The sequence below is a fragment of the Erpetoichthys calabaricus genome, chromosome 3 (assembly GCF_900747795.2).
Source record: "Erpetoichthys calabaricus chromosome 3, fErpCal1.3, whole genome shotgun sequence".
NCBI classification, from domain to species: Eukaryota; Metazoa; Chordata; class Cladistia; order Polypteriformes; family Polypteridae; genus Erpetoichthys; species Erpetoichthys calabaricus.
Window position 1 is genome coordinate 284559381 of NC_041396.2, and position 21558 is coordinate 284580938.

General features: G+C 40.6%; 1 protein-coding gene across 1 annotated transcript in view; it reads right to left on the minus strand.

The window, feature by feature from the left end:
• Window positions 1–21558, minus strand: part of LOC114649570 (C-type lectin domain family 4 member E-like) — a 49055-nt gene that overhangs the window by 19080 nt on the left and 8417 nt on the right. The window contains exons 2-3 of the mRNA XM_028799062.2: window positions 12267–12368; window positions 8068–8220 (exon numbers count right to left, since the gene is read on the minus strand). Of these exons, the coding sequence (XP_028654895.1) occupies window positions 8068–8220; window positions 12267–12368 (255 nt within the window). The remainder of the gene's footprint in view (window positions 1–8067; window positions 8221–12266; window positions 12369–21558) is intronic.

The window sequence follows — 21558 nt, forward strand, 5'->3', positions numbered from 1 at the left end:
TGCATTGTTGGGAGTGGCAGAGAAGTATGTAAGAGTGTTACAGGATATGTATGAGAAAAGTGTGACAGTGGTGAGGACTGCGGTAGGAGTGACGGATGAATTCAAGGTGGAGGTGGGATTACATCAGGGATCAGCTCTGAGCCCTTTCTTATTTGCAATGGTGATGGACAGATTGACAAACGAGATTAGACAGGAGTCCCCGTGGACTATGATGTTTGCTGATGACATTGTGATCTGTAGCAATAGACCCTGGAGAGGTGGAGATATGCTCTAAAGAGGAGAGGAATGAAGGTCAGTATGAAAAAGACAGAATACATATGTATAAATGAGAGGGAGGTCAGTGGAATGATGAGGATGTAGGGAGTAGAGTTGGCAAAGGTGGATGAGTTTAAATACTTGAGATCAACAGTGCAGAGTGACAGGAAGTGTGGAAGAGAGGTGAAGAAGAGAGTGCAGGCAGAGTGGAGTGGGTGGAGAAGAGTGATTTTTGATAGATGGGTACCATCAAGAGTGAAGGATCTACAAGATGGTGGTGAGACTAGCTATGCTATATGGGTCGGACACCGTGGCACTGACAAAAAGACAGGAGACAGAGCTGGAGGTAGCAGAGTTAAAGATGCTAAGATTTGCATTGGGTGTGATGAGGATAGACAGGACTAGACATGAGTACATTAGAGGGTCAGCTCAAGCTGGACAGTTTGGAGACAAAGCAAGAGAGGAGAGATTGTGTTGGTTTGGACGTGTGCCGAGGAAAGATGTTCGGTATATTAGGAGAAGGATGCTAGGGATAGAGCTGCAAGGCAAGAGGAAAAGAGGAAGTTTATGGATGTGGTGAGAGAGGACATACAGGTGGTGGGTGAGAAAGAGTAAGATGCAGAGCACAGGAACATATAGAAATAGATGATCTACTGTGAGTACTCCTAACGGTAACAGCCAAAAGATGGAGAAGAGGGAAGTGAAAATAAAAATGTCCTCTGTCACTGCCAAAACTTTGTGAAGCTACAGTACAAAGGTACCATATATTGGATGACCCAGGTTGTATAGTGTAGACTGCCACACTCTATTTTCTTTTGTCGATGGCACTAGTTATTGGGATATGAATAAAAATTTATTGAGCCTGCTCCCCTGCTTATATTTTGCTCTGTTCTACCGCCTGGAGCTGGGACAGATGATTCCAACAGAGAACAGTACAGTAGAAGTTACGCATAGCTGGTCTTAAGCATCTAGGCTATATCTGGGGACACCCATTTCTTGTTCATGATAAAGCTATTGTGTCCCTAAGTGGAATATTTTTGAAGTGATAGGTTGTGCAATCATCACTCATACAGTATTTGATGATTAAGTGAATAGGGTCAATGATCTGTTAAAGTTTGGGTCACTCCAAAAATGAACTTGGTGAATTCAGCTAACCCCACAATAATAAAAATGTCACTACTGTGGATACCTGCCATTTGTCATTGGACTACTTTTAACACTGACTTCTACCTTTCGATACTGGGGAAAGATGTCCTAAAGTTCAAGTGAAAGTAATTTGTAAAAAGAAAGAGTCAGTGGATTTCCATAGTGGGGCTAGACCTCTGCTGGATAACAGTAAAACGGAGAGAAGAGAAAAGGGAATATTTGATGCACTATAGGTATATTAGTTGAAAGAATGAAGGACAGATAAGTAGACACAACAGACTAGAAAGCATGACTTGGTGGGCATTCCCATAATATCTGCAACAATATGCCTAGAGCAGTCATACATACATACATAGATGGCAATGATGATCCATAACCAGGCTCATAGAAAACACTTTAAGATAAAGACTGTACATATTTGAACTAGACATGTTAATAGTTTGTGTTCTTATAAGAAAATGTTGTATTTTTAAAAAATGATTTTTATGAGAGTGGAACACAGATAAGGTTGTCCTGCGAGACTGAAAATAAGAAGCCTGTAGTATACTTTACACAAAGTCACATACAGAACTGCCTCTGACTTCAAAGTAGGTGATTGAGAACAAAATAAGTTATAGAGGATATAAAGTAAATGGAGAAGATAGTGGTACACTGCTCACATTAATAACAAACATAAGGTGTAAGGAGAAGAAAAAAGAGGAAAGAAGAACATTGTAACTCGGCATCAGTGACTGGAAAGTCCAGAAACAAGAATCTTCAAAAAAAAGTCCCTCTGATTCTGAAATCTCTGATGCATTCAAGATTTCAATTCAAATTTCAATTTGGAAGTGCCAAACTAGACAAGACGTTTCTTGACTCTGCACCAAGTCCTCTAAGCTTATGAATTAAATGGGGCAAATCTAAATCCTAACTTTAGTTTATGGGTAGTGAAAAGAAGAAAAAGAAAAAGTACTATATTAAATTCAAGGGAACACCAAGAAAGGGAATTGACAGAGTATCTGTCTGGATCAAAATCGGAGGAAGTGTAAATTAGAACATTAGAATAATCTAGACAAAAACAGGCCATTCAGCCCAACAAAGATTGCAAGTCCTATCCACTTATTTCTTCCAAAAAAACATCAAGTCTAGTTTTGAAAGTCCCTAAAGTCTTAGTGTAAATGCCAAATTTCAATTTCAAAGTTTCAATTATAGTAAAGATTCCCCACCCTCAGACTTAATTAAAAATTAGTGTTTAATGGAGGTCTTTTATAATCCATAAGAAAGAGGATATTAAAGATCTAACATTACTCCAGTACATTATATCACTTAAATATAACAGGTAGTAGGAATAATTAGATAATTATCATTACATTAAAGTAACCACACAGAATATCCAATATTTGCCTAAAAACCTTTCTGACCCCTGCTGAACTTGACAATGTCTATGATGTTTAGATAGCTCCGTTATATGTATGAAGGAAAGAAAATACAGGTAGCTAAGTACAATCAGGTAGCTTACAGCCTGCAGGCTAACTTTGCACATCCATTATCTAGTGTAGCAAGCTTGTATGGCATATATTTCTGCAATATTGATAGTAACGCCATCACACTACAGTAGTGAACAAACATAATGTATGCAATGACAGAAAGTTTGTACCCCTCCTTCTTCTATCCTTTTGTTGTATTGAGCTTTTGCTTTTTCATTTCCTCTTATTGGCACTTCACTTGCAATGTATTTTTTCGGTTGGGGTTATGAGTGGGGTGAATCACACCAAGCTAATAACCTAACAGCAGCCTTAACAACATTCCTATCAGTGTTATTTCTGTTAATGAAAACGAAAATGAAACATGTCTTTAACAAAAACATAATTTCGATAACTAAAAAAAATGTCTGAAGACTAGAATCAAGAGATAAGGAGAAAATAAGAATGAAACCAAAACTATCCATCCATTTTCCAACCCACTGAGTCCGAACACAGGGTCACGGGGGCCTGCTGGAGCCAATCCCAGCCAACACAGGGCACAAGGCAGGAACCAATCCTGGGCAGGGTGCCAACCCACTGCAGAACACACACAAACACACCCACACACCAAGCACACACTAGGGCCAATTTAGAATCACCAATCCACCTAACCTGCATGTCCTTGGACTGTGGGAGGAAACCGGAGCGCCCGGAGGAAACCCACGCAGACAACATGCAAACTCCACGCAGGGGGGACCCGGGAAGTGAACCCAGGTCCCCAGATCTCCCAACTGCGAGGCAGCAGCACTACCCACTGCACCACCGTGCCGCCCAAACCAAAACTAGTTTTTGTAATTTTAATTTTTACCAGGATAATCTTTGAGTAAAATGCACATGCTACTGTGCAGTTGCCGGTATATTTATTAAAGATTATTATAACTGCACAGTTGCAATATTAATCTAGAGAAGAGCACTGATTTGTGAATAAGTAAAAGAACCCCTCACTGGTGGCGTCGGAGTCTATGCATTTCATTGGTCATTTATCCATCAGTCAGCTTTCTCTTCTAGAAATGAGAGCAAATACCAATGCTTCATTACTCACTAATGACTTATTCTGTTTTTGCATGCTGCTTATAAAGTGAATGATCTGAGATGTTGTTCTAACAAGATGTCCCATATTTAATGTGAAGAATATGCTTGTAGAAATGTACTATATATACTAAAAAACTCATTTCATATCTTCTTCCTCATCTGCTTTCCCTTTAAGAGTCGTGGTACATGAAAAAAGTTAACATCCTCTAATCCGTGGCTACACCTAGAAATTCTGTCCATAAAAATTAAGAAAAGAATCAATGGCAAAGGGAAGCCCTGACAGAGTCCCACACTCACCTGGAATGAATCCCACTTGGTACGACAATGTGAACCAAGTTTTCACTCTGGTCGTACAAGGACCGAATAGCCCACAATGGCAGGCCTGGTACCCCATACTCCCAAAGTATCCCCCAAAAGACACCCTGAAAAAAGTGGTTGTATGCCTTTTCCAAACCCACAAAACACATGTAGACTTGTTGTGCATTCTCCCATGAACCTTCCAGAGTCCCTGTAAGGATAAAAAGCTGATTCAGTTTTCCACGACCAGGGCAAAGTATGTAATGTTGATCCTGAATCCGTGGCTAAATAAACAGCTGGTTCTTTCCAGAACACTAGCATAGAGAAGTTTGATCCCTCTGATGCTGAAACACCCTCTGGTCCCTTTTCTTAAAGGAATAGTACCCCCTCCCCAATTTACCAATCCACAGGCACTGTCCCCAACCTTCACGGAATTTGCCAGAATCACTTCAAGGCAAACTGAAAGGAATTTTCCATGGTCACGCCAAGCTCCTCCCTCTCCTGAGTTTTTACTTCTAATACTGCCATCACCACTCACTGTTTGACCTTTTGGCACCTTCAAACTGCCTCTGGAGATGCACAAGCTAACCAAGGTAGGGAGGCCTCCTTCTTCAGTCTGACGACTCCCTTTACTGTTGGCATCCACCACCGGGTTTGGGAATTACCAATGCAACAGGCAATAATGACCTTACAGTCTCAACAATAAAGTCATGGAACATGGCCCATTCAGGTTTGGTGTTCCTAGCCTCCCTCAGAATACAAGAGGTGTTTGCCCGGAGGTGTAAGTTGATGATCTCCAGGGGCTACAGGAACATCTGCCAAATGTTCCCAGCGTACCCACACCATATGTTTGGGTCTGCTTCAAGCAAAGGAGTTTAAATATATCAGGATCTTGTTCACAAGTCATTCAAAGAAGGGAATGGAAAATTAATAGGTGGATTGGAGCAGTATCCACAGTCATGCAGATTTTGTATCAGTCAGTTGTGGTGAAGAAAGACTTGAGCGAAAAGGTGACGCTTTTGAGTTCAATCTACTTTCCTACCCTCACTTATGTTCATGAGCTGTGAGTAGTGACCAAAAGAATCAATATAAGTGGTAGAAATGAGCTTCCTTTGTAAGGAGTCTGGGCTAAGCCTTAGGAAATAGGGTGAAAAGTGCAGACATGTGGGAGAAGCCCAAAGCAGAGCCGCATTCCTTCTCCATAAAAAGGGGCCAGTTGAGGTGGTTCAGGCATCTGTTCAAGATGCCTCCTGGAGGCCTATAAGGCGAGATGTTTCGGGCATGACTAAGAAATTATATCGTTCAGCTGGAAAGGGAATGTGTCAGTATCCCACTCAGAGGAACTGAAGGAGGTTATGAGAAAAAAAGGAAATCTGCTTAGACTGCTGCCCCTGGGACCCAGACTCAGATAAGAAACAAATGGATGAAATAACTAAAAGTTTGTTGTTGAAAAAGTAAAACTAAATAAGAACAAAAAAAAAAATGAAAATCTAAATAAAAACTAAAATATAATCAAAAACAAAATAAGAACTAAATCTAAAATATATCTTTAAACTAGAAAAACATATCCCCACATGACATAGCTATTCTGTGTTAGAGCCGCAGAAGGCAGAGCATGTAAGAGCCAAAGCAAAACTGACTTGCTAAATTGGCATCCCACATAAGGTGGCACCCTAGCTGACTGTCTGTATTGTCTAATGGGCTGACTGGTACTGGTGTCATTTTTCTTGTGAGCATGTGTTGCCTTCTGCCAGCTAACTCAGGAGTTTATGTGTATGCAGAAACCACTAAGCAATGTCAAAGCTTACTTAGCAGAGACATAGCCAGAAAATTATTTTTGGATGGGCATGTTCAAACGTGGGTGACCTGGAATATAACTGACCATCCTGCAAGCACAGAGACAGTCCTCCAACAATTTATAATCCAATTCTCTTTCAGTATAATTAAATAGTAGAAGCAGCAAAACTTTATGTTTACATTAGGGCCAGGATTTCATTGGTGGCATGATTACCCAATAAAGACAGGTAATTGAATACATTTAAAAACATATGAGATCTCTTGCATCCTCCACAGAATCTGCGCACATTCTAATAAAGCCAGCTTCTTAAATTCAGTCATTATTTTCAAGTCACCTAGCTAGCCTGTTGTCCACTTTTATATTTCCTGTCTTGGAAGGCAACTCTCAGTGTGGCTCATATGCCTTTACTCCTCTCCATGTATCTCATGCTCACACTTTTTATTTTGATCTTGTTACCAAAACCAAACTGATCAATTGGATTAATCTGAAAATGGACATAGCGTTTTATTACACAGTAGATGATATGACCCTTTTTATTGTACTATAAATGCATTCACTGATACTGTAACTGAAAAATAAACACTGTTAAAGTAACAACAAAATACTGTCTAAGAAGGATGACAGTCTGAAAATAAGGAAGCAATTGCACTACACTTCTGATCTTGTAAGTTACCCTGGATAAAGGCTTCAACCAGATGTATGACAGTACATTTTTTTCTTTAAAGCTAAGCTTTTAACATAGCACACATGTACTAATAAATTATTTCTAATAGTATTTAATGGTGTATTTATAGGAGGTGGCAATCTCTGAGCAGAAATATGGTTTCATGCAAGGAAAGAGTACTACAGATGTGATGTTTGCTTTAAGAGTGTTGATGGAGAAGTACAGAGAATGTCAGAAGGAACTGGAATGCGTGTTTGTAGACTTAGAGAAAGCATATGACAGGGTGCCTGAAAAGAGTTATGGCAATGTATGAGGAAGTCGGGAATAGCAGATATGTATGTGAGGTTGCTACAGGATATGTATGAGAACAGTATGACTATGGTGAGGTGTGCAGTCGGAATGATTGCCTTGTTCAAGGTAAGAGTGGGATTACATCAAAAAATTGACTCTGTGCCCTTTCCTGTTTGCAATGGTGATGGACAGGCTGACAGATGATATTAGACAGGAGTCTCTGTGGACTATGATGTTTGCTGTTGTGATTTGAAGTGAGAGTAGACAGCAGGTTTACATGAACCTGGAGAAGTGGAGATACACACTGGAGAGAAGGGAAATGAAAATCAGTAGGAGTAAGACAGAGTTAATGAGTGTGAATGAGAGGGAAGATGGTGGATCCTAAAAGGTTCAAGTAAATGTCATTTGTAACTTCTTTTTCTTCCTCTTCATCTTTTCCCATTTCTATGTGGGGTCAATGTACTTAATCAACCTTCTCCAAATAGCATCTCCGTGCTGGTCAAGACCTTTTCCTTCAGATCATCTTTCACTTTATCCATCCATCTCCGCTTTGGCCTCTTCCCTGATACTTCCATTCCTATCATTCTTTTGCCCACATATTCACTGTTTCTCCTCATCACATATCCATACCACTTCAAGCTATTTTCCAGTACTTTCTTAGTTATCTCTCCCACTTTTGAGGAACCTCTGATTGTTTAATTTCTTATTCTGCCCTTTTTGGTAACTCTACACATCCATGTCCACATCCAGCTTCTTCTCATGTATTCCCTTTACAGCCCATGTTTCAGCTCCATGCATCAATGCTGGTCTTACCACAGTCTTAAAAACCTTAACTTTAACCTTCATCTTATTTCTTCAATCACACAATATTGCTGATACATAGAATTAAAGTAATTTATAACATAATCCAATAAATGGATATATTAAACCAACCATTATTACTCTGGGTAAGATTCGATGTAAGTTACTTTATACTACAGCAATATAACATGAAAAATAGGAAGCTTGTAGTTGACATTGAACAAAATTGATTTTTTACCATCAATTATATTATCTGCTAACATTTTCAATTCCTTTCTTACCAAAAAGTGTGCTGTAATTAAATTGAAGAGTCAGGTGCTTTGTTGATAAATGGCTGAAGTTACTCCTCATCTGGTTGAGCTCCTCATTTGCTAAGGAGCGATTTTCTGATAAGCTGGCATATTTCTTTTTCATATCGTGTAATTTTTTTTCAGCTGGAAATGACAGAAAAAACATAAGAGATCAAGGTCTTGGTGTACAGCAGGGATCCTCACTTATGGTGAGCCTGGTTTCTTAATTAGAACCCAATTTGTTGATGGTAAAACAATATGTTTTTAAGGTTAACTTTAATTGACTCACTTGTTACAATTCAGAATGCTTAATTGGCTGTTTTAGCTTTAGGCAGCTGCTCTTATTTTTTAATTGTTTCCTGTTTTCTTAACCAGCCAAGGCTAATAATGAAAATGCAAATAACAAAGAAACCACCAGCTCTCCAGCTAACTGGGTCCCATTTATAATGTTGAATGTGCATCATGGAGTGTCATATGTTAAAAAACAAAGGGATAACTTTCTCAGAAAAGGAAACTCTACAATGTATTTAAAATTTGCCTTGGATGAATGAAAGTACTAACAAGCAATATAAATACCAAGTTTCATTATCAGCAAGACCATTCTTCTAATTAGGAACCTAGTTGAAATAAATATCTGCAACCACTACTTCCCTCCAGAGCCGTGATCGAGGACCTTTGGTGTACATGTGGTAAGGGACAGTACATGTTCATTATGGACTCACTTTACAGAAGAATAGACAAGTCATATTAAACAAATTGTAATGTTAAAGTTTTAGTTGATCACCCCAGACATTGCTTGTGACCAAACCTCTACAGAAATTAAGATGGCTGATTGTTAAATTACATCCCATAAGTGATAAAATATGATGACCTAGGCATTCCATTATTCTTCTTTTGGTTGAACTGTTAGTTTGTATAAGCTATTTCAGCCCCAGCTCTCCTTTTTCATTACTCTGTATCTGACTGCAGGACAACATTATTGGCTAGATATTTTTAAATAGGGGATCATTCTTGATACTTCTGTTGCATGCAAAGACATTGATAAAACTAATTAATCAAAATTATTTAAGTTAAACAGTTTGTCAAATAGTTAACAACACTGAAAATAACTGGAAGTGTACTGAATGTGCTGCCAGTCATAAAAAAAAGGCAAAAAATATATAGAATGAATTAGCAGATGAATAAAAAGTTAGAAGCACAGCAAGAGTCATTATTTGGAAAACTATTAAGTAGTAGTAATATTGTCCTATGGGCAGTCAGTCAGTCAGTGTCCAACCCGCTATATCCTAACACAGGGTCACGGGGGTCTGCTGGAGCCAAACCCAGACAGCACAGGGTGCAAGGCAGGAACAAATTCCAGGCAGGGCGCCAGCCCACCGCAGGGTACACATACACACGGGACAATTTAGGATCACCAATGCACTTAACCTGCATGTCTTTGGACTGTGGGAGGAAACTGGAGCACCCGAAGGAAACCCACACAGACACAGGGAGAACATGCAAACTCCACACAGGGAGGACTCAGGAAGCGAACTCGGGTCTCCTAACTGTGAGGCAGCAACACTATCACTGCGCCACTGTGCCCCCTATGGACAGTGTAAAGTGAAATTCTTAGGCATCAGTCTCATGTATTGTCAATATCCTGTATTTTAATAATCCTGATGGAAAAGCCTAAAGAACCATGTCAAGAAAGTAAAGGTGAGAGAAGAACCTTAAACAGAAGGAGAAGACCTATAAAGAACCACTCCAGCACCGTGTTAAGGCATGGCCTATTTTGAGGGAGAGGAGACAGAAAATAATAAAATAATAATAACCAACAATAATAAAAAGAATAAAATAATAAAATTAACAGAACAATTAGAATATACAGAATATATATATATATATATATATATATATATACTATTATTGTTTTCTTCTTCTTCTTCCTATTATTATTATTATTATTATCATAAGATCAAAAACATTATATTATTTTGTACTGGTAACACATGCTCCCAGCTTTTACTGATATATACTAATTGTGTTTGTATACTATATATTTAATATGGGTCTGTATCAAAGGAGTGACACTTCATAGGAGTGACATAACAAAGGAGTGACATAAATACCATATTAAAGGAGTGACATTTTATTGGAGTGACATAACGATGGAGTTACAAACCACACACAACTGAAAGTACGCTTGCCAAAAAAATCATTGTCGTCTCACCTACCACATGGATGGATGGTTGGATGGTTGTCACTCCTTTAAAATTTATATCTGAGATTTAACTCCTTTGTTATGTCACTCCTATGACATGTCACTCCTTGGAATAGGACCGATACAGATACATATATATCTGCATATTCTGAATTTGGGTGTTAAGGGGCAAGACAACAAGTCATAATACTTTTGTCTTTTAAAACCATAGTCTTACTGGCTATGAAAAAAGATAACATTTAAATTACCAATATCTTTCTCCTATCATCTCATACTCAATTGGGTGGAGTGGTGGCTCTGAGGCTAAGGATCTGCGCTGGTATCCAGAAGGTTGCCGGTTCAAATCCCCGTCACTGCCAAAAGAGATCCTACTCTGCTGGGCCCTTGAGCAAGACCCTTAACCTGAAATCGCTCCAGGGGCACTGTACAATGGCTGACCCCAAGGGGTATGCAAAAACTAACAAATTTCTAATACGAGAAATCGTATAAGACGAAATAAAGAACAAAAAAAAAAAATTGGTTTAAGGATTATTCAGCATGAGTAACATTTCTGAGAAGGAAGAAACCGTATAAATCTTTGAAAACAGTATAGGTCATTCAAAACATTTATTAAGCCAGAATGTAAAAGGCATCAAAAATGACCTTATGTAAGAAAAATAGTGTTCTCACATCTCACTTTTTTAAATGCTGAGATAATATAAAATCAAATTTTCATTCCAAGTTTGATAAGAATTTGTAGTGCCGGAGTGTGAAGACACATACATTATTGCATGGTTTTAGAGAACCTACATTAATCTAATTTCATTCTGCCTAACAAATATACACCAAATCCAGCTGACAGGAAATTCAGGCTTAAAATATTCAAATTAGTCCCCAGTATGAGAACTCATAAACTTATAATAGCTGGAGATTTTAGTTGCGTGTTAAATCCCAACTTAAATAGGCCTAATACAACATGAGATACTGCAACACCAATTACATAGTTTCTTGTATATAATATAAATTTTGTACCCAAATTCGAGGGAATATAATTTCTTCTTGTCATTACATCATAGTTACTTAAGAATCAAATACATTTTTATTGATGATAATTTACAACCCTCTATTAAATCTTGCAAACATGAAGCCATTGTCATCTCTGATTATGCAACCTTATTTTGGAGCTCTTTTTGGATTGTTTATATACCATATCTTACTCTATTTTGTTCAATTCAGTTGTGTTTTGTTATAATGTTTGCTTTCCATAATAGGAAAAAAAATGATCTGCTATAGGGCGGCACGGTGGCGCAGTGGTAGCGCTGCTGCCTCGCAGTTAGGAGACCTGGGTTCGCTTCCCGGGTCCACCCTGCGGGGAGTTTGCATGTTCTCCCCGTGTCTGCGTGGGTTTCCTCCGGGCGCTCCGGTTTCCTCTCACAGTCCAAAGACATGCAGGTTAGGTGGATTGGCAATCCTAAATTGGCCCTAGTGTGTGCTTGGTGTGTGGGTGTGTTTGTGTGTGTCCTACGGTGGGGTGGCACCCTGCCCAGGATTGGTTCCCTGCCCTGTGTTGGCTGGGATTGGCTCCTGTGACCCTGTGTTCGGATTCAGTGGGTTGGAAATTGGATGGATGGATGGATGATCTGCTATAATTGAGTGTCACATTTTAAAGTCCTTCATTAGCTCTGATCATAATCGTACTAATCCAACTGAATCCCTTTTATATAGAGGCCTCCTGACTATTATATCCTCTTGAGGACCTTTAAAGACATATTTAAGGATTTAAATATGGATATAAGGATTATAATAAGGATATATAAGGATTTATTATAATTAGAGTTGCAGGTAAGAGCCTAATTTACCCTTATTATACACAGATTTGGTGTCTCATTCGAATGCTGAGATCTTTTTGAAAGAGATAAAAATGAGTCAACGATCTCAGAGGTCAAGAAAGTTTAGAAATGCATCCATTTTAAAACATTGAATGGTTCACTCACCATGTGGCACTTACCATGTATAAAAAATATTCCAAAGGCAAACAGCAGCAATACCAGCAACAGAGTAAGAGAAGATACCAGCCAACAGCAAGAGCGAGCAAACAGACCACAGAAGTCTGCAAAAAGAAAAGAACAAAACACACCACATGAGCTACAAACAGCAGGGCTGCATGTCATTTACCCGTTAAATGTGACGAGTTGTTGTACCAAGAAGTTAATCCATTTTGTTTAAGAAATACCCCTCATTTTTTTGCTTATGACACATTTCCATGGTTTAACACTATCCCGGGTTGCTTTATAAAAATACAGCTATAAGAGAATTGATTGAATATATATTTTTACACTTTGTGTAGCAAGTAGTGTGAATCAGTGAGGGTCCGCTAAATTCAACTGTGAGGATTGAACTGCTAATCATATGCATTGCAGTTTTAGACTTTTGCTCATAGGCCATTTTGTACATGGCACCATTTCTCTATTAACACCAGCCTTAGATCTTAAAGAGATACTACACCCAAAATTAATATTTTTATGTTACTTGCTCCTTGTGTAATGACTGAGAAAAATGTATAATATCACATTTTCAGAAAAATGGAGGTAACAAACATCCAGATAAAATGTGAGCCTATAGAGATCAACATTGGACAACAGCAAAAATAATTAAAGCATCCATGAGAAAAAGCTAACTTTAAATTAGGTTGCATAATCTATGAGTCAAGACATCAAGTCATATACTGACAACATGCAAAATGCACATATGTTTGTGAAAATATTGTTAAAAAATGCCTCTGGAAAATTAAAGTAGTCCACAAATAGGAAGTTGGGCAGCACGGTGTCGCAGTGGTAGCACTGCTGTCTCGCAGTAAGGAGACCAGGGTTCGCTTCCCGGGTCCTCCCTGTGTGGAGTTTGCATGTTCTCCCCATCTACATGGGTTTCCTCCAGGTGCTCCAGTTTTCTTCCCTCAGTCCAAAGACATGCAGGTTAGGTGCATTGGTGATCCTAAATTGTCCCTAGTGTGTTCTTGGCGTGTGTGTGTACCCTGAAGTGGGCTGGCACCCTGCCTGTGGTTTGTTCCTGCCTTGCTCCCTATGTTGGCTGGGATTGGCTCCAGCAGACCCCCGTGACCCTGTGTTAGGGTATAACGGGTTGGAAAATGACTGACTGACAAATAGGAAGTCCATCCATTTTCCAACCCGCTAAATCCGAATACAGGGTCACGGGGGTCTGCTGGAGCCAATCCCAGCCAACACAGGGTACAAGGCAGGAACCAATCCCGGGCAGGGTGCCAACCCACCGCAGGACACACGCAAACACACCCAGCACACACTAGGGCCAATATAGAATCGCCAATCCACCTAACCTGCATGTCTTTGGACTGTGGGAGGAAACCAGAGCGCCCGGAGGAAACCCACACAGACATGGGGAGTACATGCAAACTCCACGCAGGGAGGACCCGGGAAGCGAACCCGGGTCTCCTTACTGCGAGGCAGCAGTGCTACCACTATGCCACCGTGCCGCCAGGAAGTCCATTCACATGGGATTTCACTTTGAACTGAAGACTGGATTTTTTTGTCCAATAAATGAGGAGAAGAAGCAGATCTTCAATGAAAGACAGTTGTAGTGGAGAGCCCAGTCAAGCCCAAAACAGAGGACATTTCATTGTGAGAGACAGGGAGACTCACACAAGACCCTAGTATGGTGTATGCTAGCATTTTCAACACAACTTGCTGTAACATTACTGCCAAAGGAAGGCAGGGTTTTGTGGGATGTCCCAGGGAAATTTCAGTTGAAGCAACATTCTACAAAAAATGAGAACATTTGCAAGGTTTTTTTGAAGTAGTTTATTTAAGCATATTTTAGTAAAATGTGTGTGTTTGGGATGTTTTGAGTAAACAAGTGAATGACTTGAGAAGATTTTTTGGTACCAGATTTACTTGGTTTACTCGTGACATTGTTCACTGAATATTTTCTTGAACATTTTTCATGTAGCTGGCTTAGACAAACTTTTTTTCCCAGTGCCCCATGATGCTCTACTGTGTGACATCACAGAGCTGTAGCAGCCAATGCTGGATGGGACAGCCTTCGAGTATATAATGTTGATCCTAGTTGTGGGCGGTAGGCCAGATCAACCAGTATAGTAAATGAAATTCCTCTTCTGGAATGGATTTAATAAGGCATGTTTTACCATGAGCTAAAAATGAAACCCAAATGTGTCGTATTTGAGTTTTAAAGGTAATGTCTTTTGTATGGAGTTGTATGCGACTGTGTGTATTATGTAAGCCTACTCTTTTAATAGTATAACTCAGAGTGCTATGCTTTTGATTCAAACAAGAAGGAGTAAAGGCTCCATTTGTGTGTATTATGTTTATTTGGTAGCAGCCAGTGAATGAATAAAAGTGTCCGGGGGAAAAAAAAAACTTTACTTTTCAGTTTGAGAGAGGTGAGTACCTGCTGTGAAACCTGGGGGACAAGCCTCAATGAATTCAAGCTTCCTGATCCTGTTTCCACAGTCTACAAGAAATTTTACCATTGTGTTTTCAAATAGTGACGTTTTGATGTATGAATGTGTATGCGTGCGCGAGAGAGGCAGAAACAGATTCGATCTCATTCAGATGGTTAATGGAATATAAAATAAACACTTTTGCAATGGTATAACGAAAGAAGTGTGCTTTTATTCAAGAATAAAACTGAATAACAAAAAATTCAAGTGACAACAGGATACCCAGAGGACATGATTCACCAGCATTTATGTGTTTGCTTAAATCCCTTCACAATGTCTTTTATAGGTAGCAAAACTTTACACCAGCTGTTACAGACTAAAATCAAATGCTTCTTCTTTTTGGGCACATACATCATCAGCATGACACTGCCAGATGTAAACATTAGCGTGGAGAATTGCTCGTGTACCAAAGTGACTTTAGCTGCAGGTGGAAGTCCCATTTTACTTATGGTGCCAAGCAGAGTTGCGCTGCAGTTCAGCAGTCTATTAGCCAGGGAAAGCACTGTGAAGAAGCTGTCTGTTGTTACGGTCCTGCCTTTGTCCAGTCTGATAGCAGTCACGGGACATCGTATCTTTGATTGCTGGTACAACAAATAATTCTGAGCAGGTATCAACCACAGCACCCACTGTGGTCATCGCTGCACTTGTGAAAAAAATGGAGATAAATGCCATCAACTCAGAGAGGGAGAGGCAAGTTTGTTTTACCATGTGAATGTCACTGAGATAATAAAACTGAATAATAAAAAAACAAGCGCTAACTTTTATACATAGCCAAAATTTACACCGGGTGTTACAAACTCAAATCAAATGTATGTTTTAATTATATTATACTACTACTACTAATAATAATAGCAGCTTACTACTCAAAACGCATAGGGCTCAGTCTCAAACCTGGACCCTTTGGGTTATAAGGCAATGGTTCTTACCTTTACACCTTTCAAGAACATGTATAAAGTCCCTGTCGATTGACATTTGAGCTTGGGTTTTTCACTCATTGCCAGCAACATATAAATCAAATGTTTTTTTTTTCTTTGGTTATATTCTTGAGTTAAAGTGTACGTGTTTATTTGATATTAGGACTAAAGTCTTCACACACTATACACGTTATGTCATTATTAGTGTAACATGGAAAAAGTTTTTGCTTTATGTATGTGTTTAGCATTTCTTGCCTCACATTTCCTTTCATCCTGCATGCACCTACCCAGACCTTTGTACACATGGAACACACATGAAATGTATGTATTCCAAATAATGATATACTGTATTATTTATGCTATACAACTCCAGGCCCCTCACCTCACGTGCAGATAAGGAGCCTTGGCTTGAGCTTGGAGAGTTGAGATCCGTCAAGCCAGGGGATGCTATAGCAGCCTGCTTGCTGCTTGTGCTGATAGACCCATTTACAAAACAAAAGACGCTGATGGAGAAGTGCAAAGGGATTTAAGGTGGGCTGGGATTTTGAGTTTTTTCGTAGGCTTCAGGGATTCTAGTGTTAATCGGTACTTCCCTTCTAAAAGCCAGATGACTACCTAAATACACATATCTATTATCCTAGGGTGTTCAGAAGAAATTTAAGAAACCTTCAAGGTTTTTTTTGGTAAAGGTTTATGATGCATTGCAACAGGAGGTCTGAAGCATAGTGGACTGACTCATTACTACCCACATTCAGTTTGTAGAAATAACTGAAAAAGCCACTTGGCTGTTGGGTAACATAGCAGAATGTATTGAGTACAAATCACAAGAGAGATTTAGTACATTGCAGTTGTGATTTCTTATTTGGTGTTGTAGAAGAAGAATGTTCTCCTCAGCACCATGTATTTCTTTGTGTTTAGTAAATTAGAATTTTTACTATAACTATTTTGTAACTTGCCAGTGAGAGATGCTTTGGCTTATGAATTAACAAAAATATGTTATTCCAGGGTTCAGGAGAAATAGTGTCCAGATTAATAAAATGTAAGCTGTTTCTTGTTTTCCCTTTTCTCAGAGTGAATGTTTCAGGGACAAGGTCACAAGGCTGCAGAAAGTACATGTAGTTATGCAAAGGCGTCTCTCCTGTGCTTAGCTTCCAAAACACAGATAATGCCTAGCTCAACAGACATATTGTTTAACTTTACTGTTTTGATAAGGATGTTCCTTTTCCTTTTTTTCTTCGAGATGCTGAAGTATAAAAAAACCCCTCCTGGCTTTTGATCGGGGTTCAATTGAGCTTTGCGGCAATAGGTTATACTCTTTTGAATCTCTACTTACTGCGACTCCGAATAAATAAATAAATAAAGAGAATTGAGAACATATTATCTGTCTGCTTTTCAGTGTGCCTTTTTCGTCCACAGTTTTTGGCGCCCAACGTGGGGCAGGAGACGGGCAGACGACTCCCTGGGCGGGTTCGTCCAAGTGGACCGATTTCCGCGGATCGAGGACCAGCTCCGGTAAAAGTTAGGACTGGCCAACCTTGGGCGTTTTCCTGCGTGGGGAGTCGCTGACCTCCTCCTGACCGAAACGAAAAGCAACTGGACGGGATTTTTCCAGGCAGGCAGAAGGAGTCGCGGTGAGTAGATTTGGGGGATTCCCGTTGGTTTGACTGGTGTGCTGGAAGAAATAGAAGTATACGGGGAAAAGAAAAAAGAAAATAATAATAAAAGAAAATAAAAAATAAAAGCATGCTGAAAGAATAGAGAATTATACCGTATCGACCTAGAAGGGTTTTAGGGATTCATAGAGAGTGACGGCACAGTGTGAATGCTAGTAAGTCATCCCTTAAGAATTCGAGTAGAAAGGACCGAGTGGCACGTTCCTCTATTTAAGAGGAATAGGGGTGAAAGGGGCAGTTAGAGTACGTGTGACATTTTGGAAGAGGGGAGGTTGTGTTTCCACTTGTCGACTGGTTGATTTTCCGGGGACGACAAGTGGAACGAGAAATAATCGGGGATTGAGTTGCTCTCTGTTGAAGGCCTGCTGCTTACTATGGGAAATTGTAATGGCACGCCAGTCAAACAGGTCCCCCAGGGTCCTCAAAACTTAATGTTAGAAGGATTGTTTTCGGAGAATCACCAGGCTCCAAGCACGTCCGCGGGATTTAAGGGCGGGTCCCCTAGAAAGTTTATAGAAAAGAAAACTGGGTTGGATTTTACAAAGGCATATAGGAGGTGGAATAAACAGAGCGGTGGGAAATGGCCAATTGAAGGCACATGTAATTTATGTGAAATACAAGAAATTAGAAAGATATTGTGCATAAATACACAGGGCTGTTGCAAAGGAGGACCCTACCGAATGGACATGTTTGATAGATGGGAACTAATAATTAAAGATCGCACATTGGAGGCTATACAGAAACTAAATGAGTTATTAGCTGCAGAAGTTAAAACACGAAAAGAAAAAGAGGAATTACTGATAGCTTTACAGAAAGTGCAAGCAGATTCAGGACCACAACCGGATGAGAGGCGGAAAAAGAGCGAGAAAAAAGATTCGTTATTTCCCGTATTTGCTTCTGCACCATCCACACGCCATCCGCAGCCCCCACCTCCTCCAGCGCCCTCTGCTCTAGAATTAAAAAGCGATCCCTCGGGATTCGACTTTTTTGATCAAGGATATATTTATGATCCTTCCTTACACACTGATGCAGGGGAAGACAAAAGTAACACAATGGGTGCGGGGGTTGAGTTTCATGATCCCAGATCTTCTGTTTCACAACGCACTAGAAGTCGAACCCTTATCCACTCACCATCTTTCCACTCCCCATTTAGACCCTCTAAAACCCCCTACCCTCTATTTTCATGCCCTTTAATTGAGATTCCAAATCCTCAACATGATCCTACAATTCCTGCAGGAGCTAATAATCCCACTACTGTACTGATACAGCGTAACTGGGATATTCAAGAGCTGAAAGACGTTGTTTCTGAATTGCCTGATCCCAAAGTTGTTGGTGGGTTAACATTCGTGGACCAGCTACAGCGGCTAGATGATATGTATAAACCCAGTGCCGCAGAGTGGACCCAGGTGCTACAAAGAAAACTGGGCACCACTTGGGCCACTGTTAATCGGGGACAGCACAACGGAGTACCCTGGCAATGGAATGAGGCATTGCCTCGAGGACAAAACAATGACGAAGCTTTCCTTGTTCAATGGGAGCGCGTGAAAACGCTAATGGAGGAAAAATATAAAAAGGCCACTGACTGGTCCCTTATCTCCACTGCAAAACAGAAGAAAGATGAAATGGTAGACGAATGGGCACATCGTGTTCAGGATTTGATGACGAACCATTCTGGTTTAGACAATCCAGACGACCGTATCAAAGCTTCAGTTCCTCCTTTTGTTTCAGGACTGAGAAGTGATATTCAGAATAAAGTCCGCACTTCTTGTATTAGCTGGGAGTGTGCCAGTTTTGACGAAGTGAAACGACATGCAGAGCACGCCGAACGGCAGACAAAGCAAAAGGAGTCAGACACACAGCTTAAGCTGATTGCAGCACAAATGAATTATTATACAGGTGGAGCCATCCCAGGCAGAGGTCGGGGACGAAGAGGATTTTTCCGGGGACTAGGGCGTGGACGGGGTCGAGGTCGCGGATATATGCTACCTAATTCAAGTGGATCGCCTTCTTGGCCACCTCCCCCTCCAGATTCAAATGCTGCACATTATGCCTGTTACAGTTGTGGTGAACTTGGACATTTCCGCCATGATTGTCCGCATGGACGCCGTCCCCCTCCTCCGTTGCCTGCACCTGAAGACATTCCTTATTCCTAGGAATTTGCAGGGACCCCCAGCCACTCTCTTCAGTTGCCTTTGCTCACTCACAACTCTGAAACGGATCCATTATTGACTCTGTTAGTAAATGGCACTGAAATTATCTTTCTCGTGGACACGGGAGCTACGTGCTCCACCCTTTCGCTAACGGAGGTCCCTGCCTCAAACGACACTGTGACTGTACTCACTGCTTCTGGACAACCGCATGTTTTGCTGGTGTCAAAACCTCTTCGAGTTCAGTTACATTCCAGTGGTTCCACACTGACACACCGATTTCTTTTGAATCAGCTCTGTCCAGTTAACCTCTTAGGACGGGATCTCATGACAAAATTTTCTCTATCCATTACTATGACGGCACAGGGATTTTTCTGCTCCTCTCCCAAGTTACTGTGCCAACTCGCCCCCCGCCCCAAACCTTCATTTGCAGCTTGGACTTTGAATGTTTCCTCACATAACATCCTCCTCGACGCCCTTCACTCTGTTCCCTCCTGTTTATTTCCCTTCTTCCAGGTCCGTGACACCCTCCATTGTACTGCCCAATATTTCCCTGCAGAGGTGGACACCCCATGGCTAGAATCTTTCCTTTCTTCAGGTACCTGCCCCGAAACCCTTCACATTCCCTGTATCTTTATTTCATCAGCACACGCTGCTGCCTCTGTTCATCTCACATGCTCACAAAACATTTTTTATCTAGGTGGTTCAGTTCCCCATGTTTCTCTGGCCAAATCTAGCACCGCTCACTGGGTAGATATTGGGGAATGAGTAGAGCAATGTCTTAATAGAGCGGACTGGCTGCACGTTGCTCCAGGTATCTTTGATACCTCGGATCATTTAATAACTAAAGTTGTGCTTCAAAATGATTTTTTAGTACATCGTGTGCTGTGCTGTCCTTCCGTTTCTGTTTTTTCATTGCAAACCACCTCTCTCCCTTGGCTCTCTTCCCTCCCTGATTCCCTTTGGTCCCAAGGGAAGAATGATTTTGGTAGGATAGCCCATTGTGAGCCCCTGGTGATTCACCCGAAATCTTCCTTCCGCCCGTACCGTGCCCAGTATCCTTTGTCCCCAGAGGCAGAGGCTGGCATTGCCGCTGTACATTCTGATCTCGTGAGGCGAGGAGCGATTATTCCAATTACATACTCTCCGGTCAACTCCCCCATTTTACCTGTAAAAAAGGCTGACGGCTCATGGCGTTTTGTTCAAGATCTACGTCAAGTTAACTCTGTGGTTTTTCCTAGAACACCTATTGTTCCTAATCCTTCCACTATTCTTTCCACGATACCCCCGTCTGCCCGGTACTTTTCTGTTATTGACCTTGCTAACGCTTTCTTTTCTATTCCCGTTCACCCTGATTCTCAATTCTGGTTTGCTTTTACCTTTCAAAACCGCCGCTGGACCTGGACCGTCATGCCTCAGGGATATACCGAAGCCCCTTGTGTTTATGGCCAAGCTCTTGCTCAAAATTTAGAAGGCTTTTGGCCAGAAAAAGACAGTGTATTGATACAATATGTGGATGATATCCTATTATGTAATTCAACTAAAGAAGATTGCGCCCGTGACACTGAAAACTTGTTATTTTTTTTAGCAGAACATGGCCATAAAATTTCTAAGGCAAAACTGCAGTTAATTCAAACAACTGTAAGATATCTAGGTCATGACATTTCTTGTGGTACCAGAGCGCTCTCTAGCGATCGCATTAACACCGTTCAGAAGCTTCCCAGACCTGTCACAAAACAACAGGTTATGTCTGTATTGGGCATTTTTGGATACTGCCGGCAATGGGTTCTAAATTACACTGAACTGGCACAGCCATTACAAAATTTGGCAAACACCCCTGGCCTGCCTCTTTATGGCCAGGTACAATGGACTGTGCAAGCTGAGAAAGCTTTCTGCACTTTAAAGAGTGCTCTTTTGTCCGCGCCTGCATTGGGTCTGCCTGACTATTCTCGTCCATTCACTCTGTTCGTGGACGAAAAGGGGGGATTTATGAATGCAGTTTTAACGCAACTACATGCAGACAAACAAAGGCCAATAGCCTATTTTTCGAAAAAATTGGATCCTGTAGCTACAG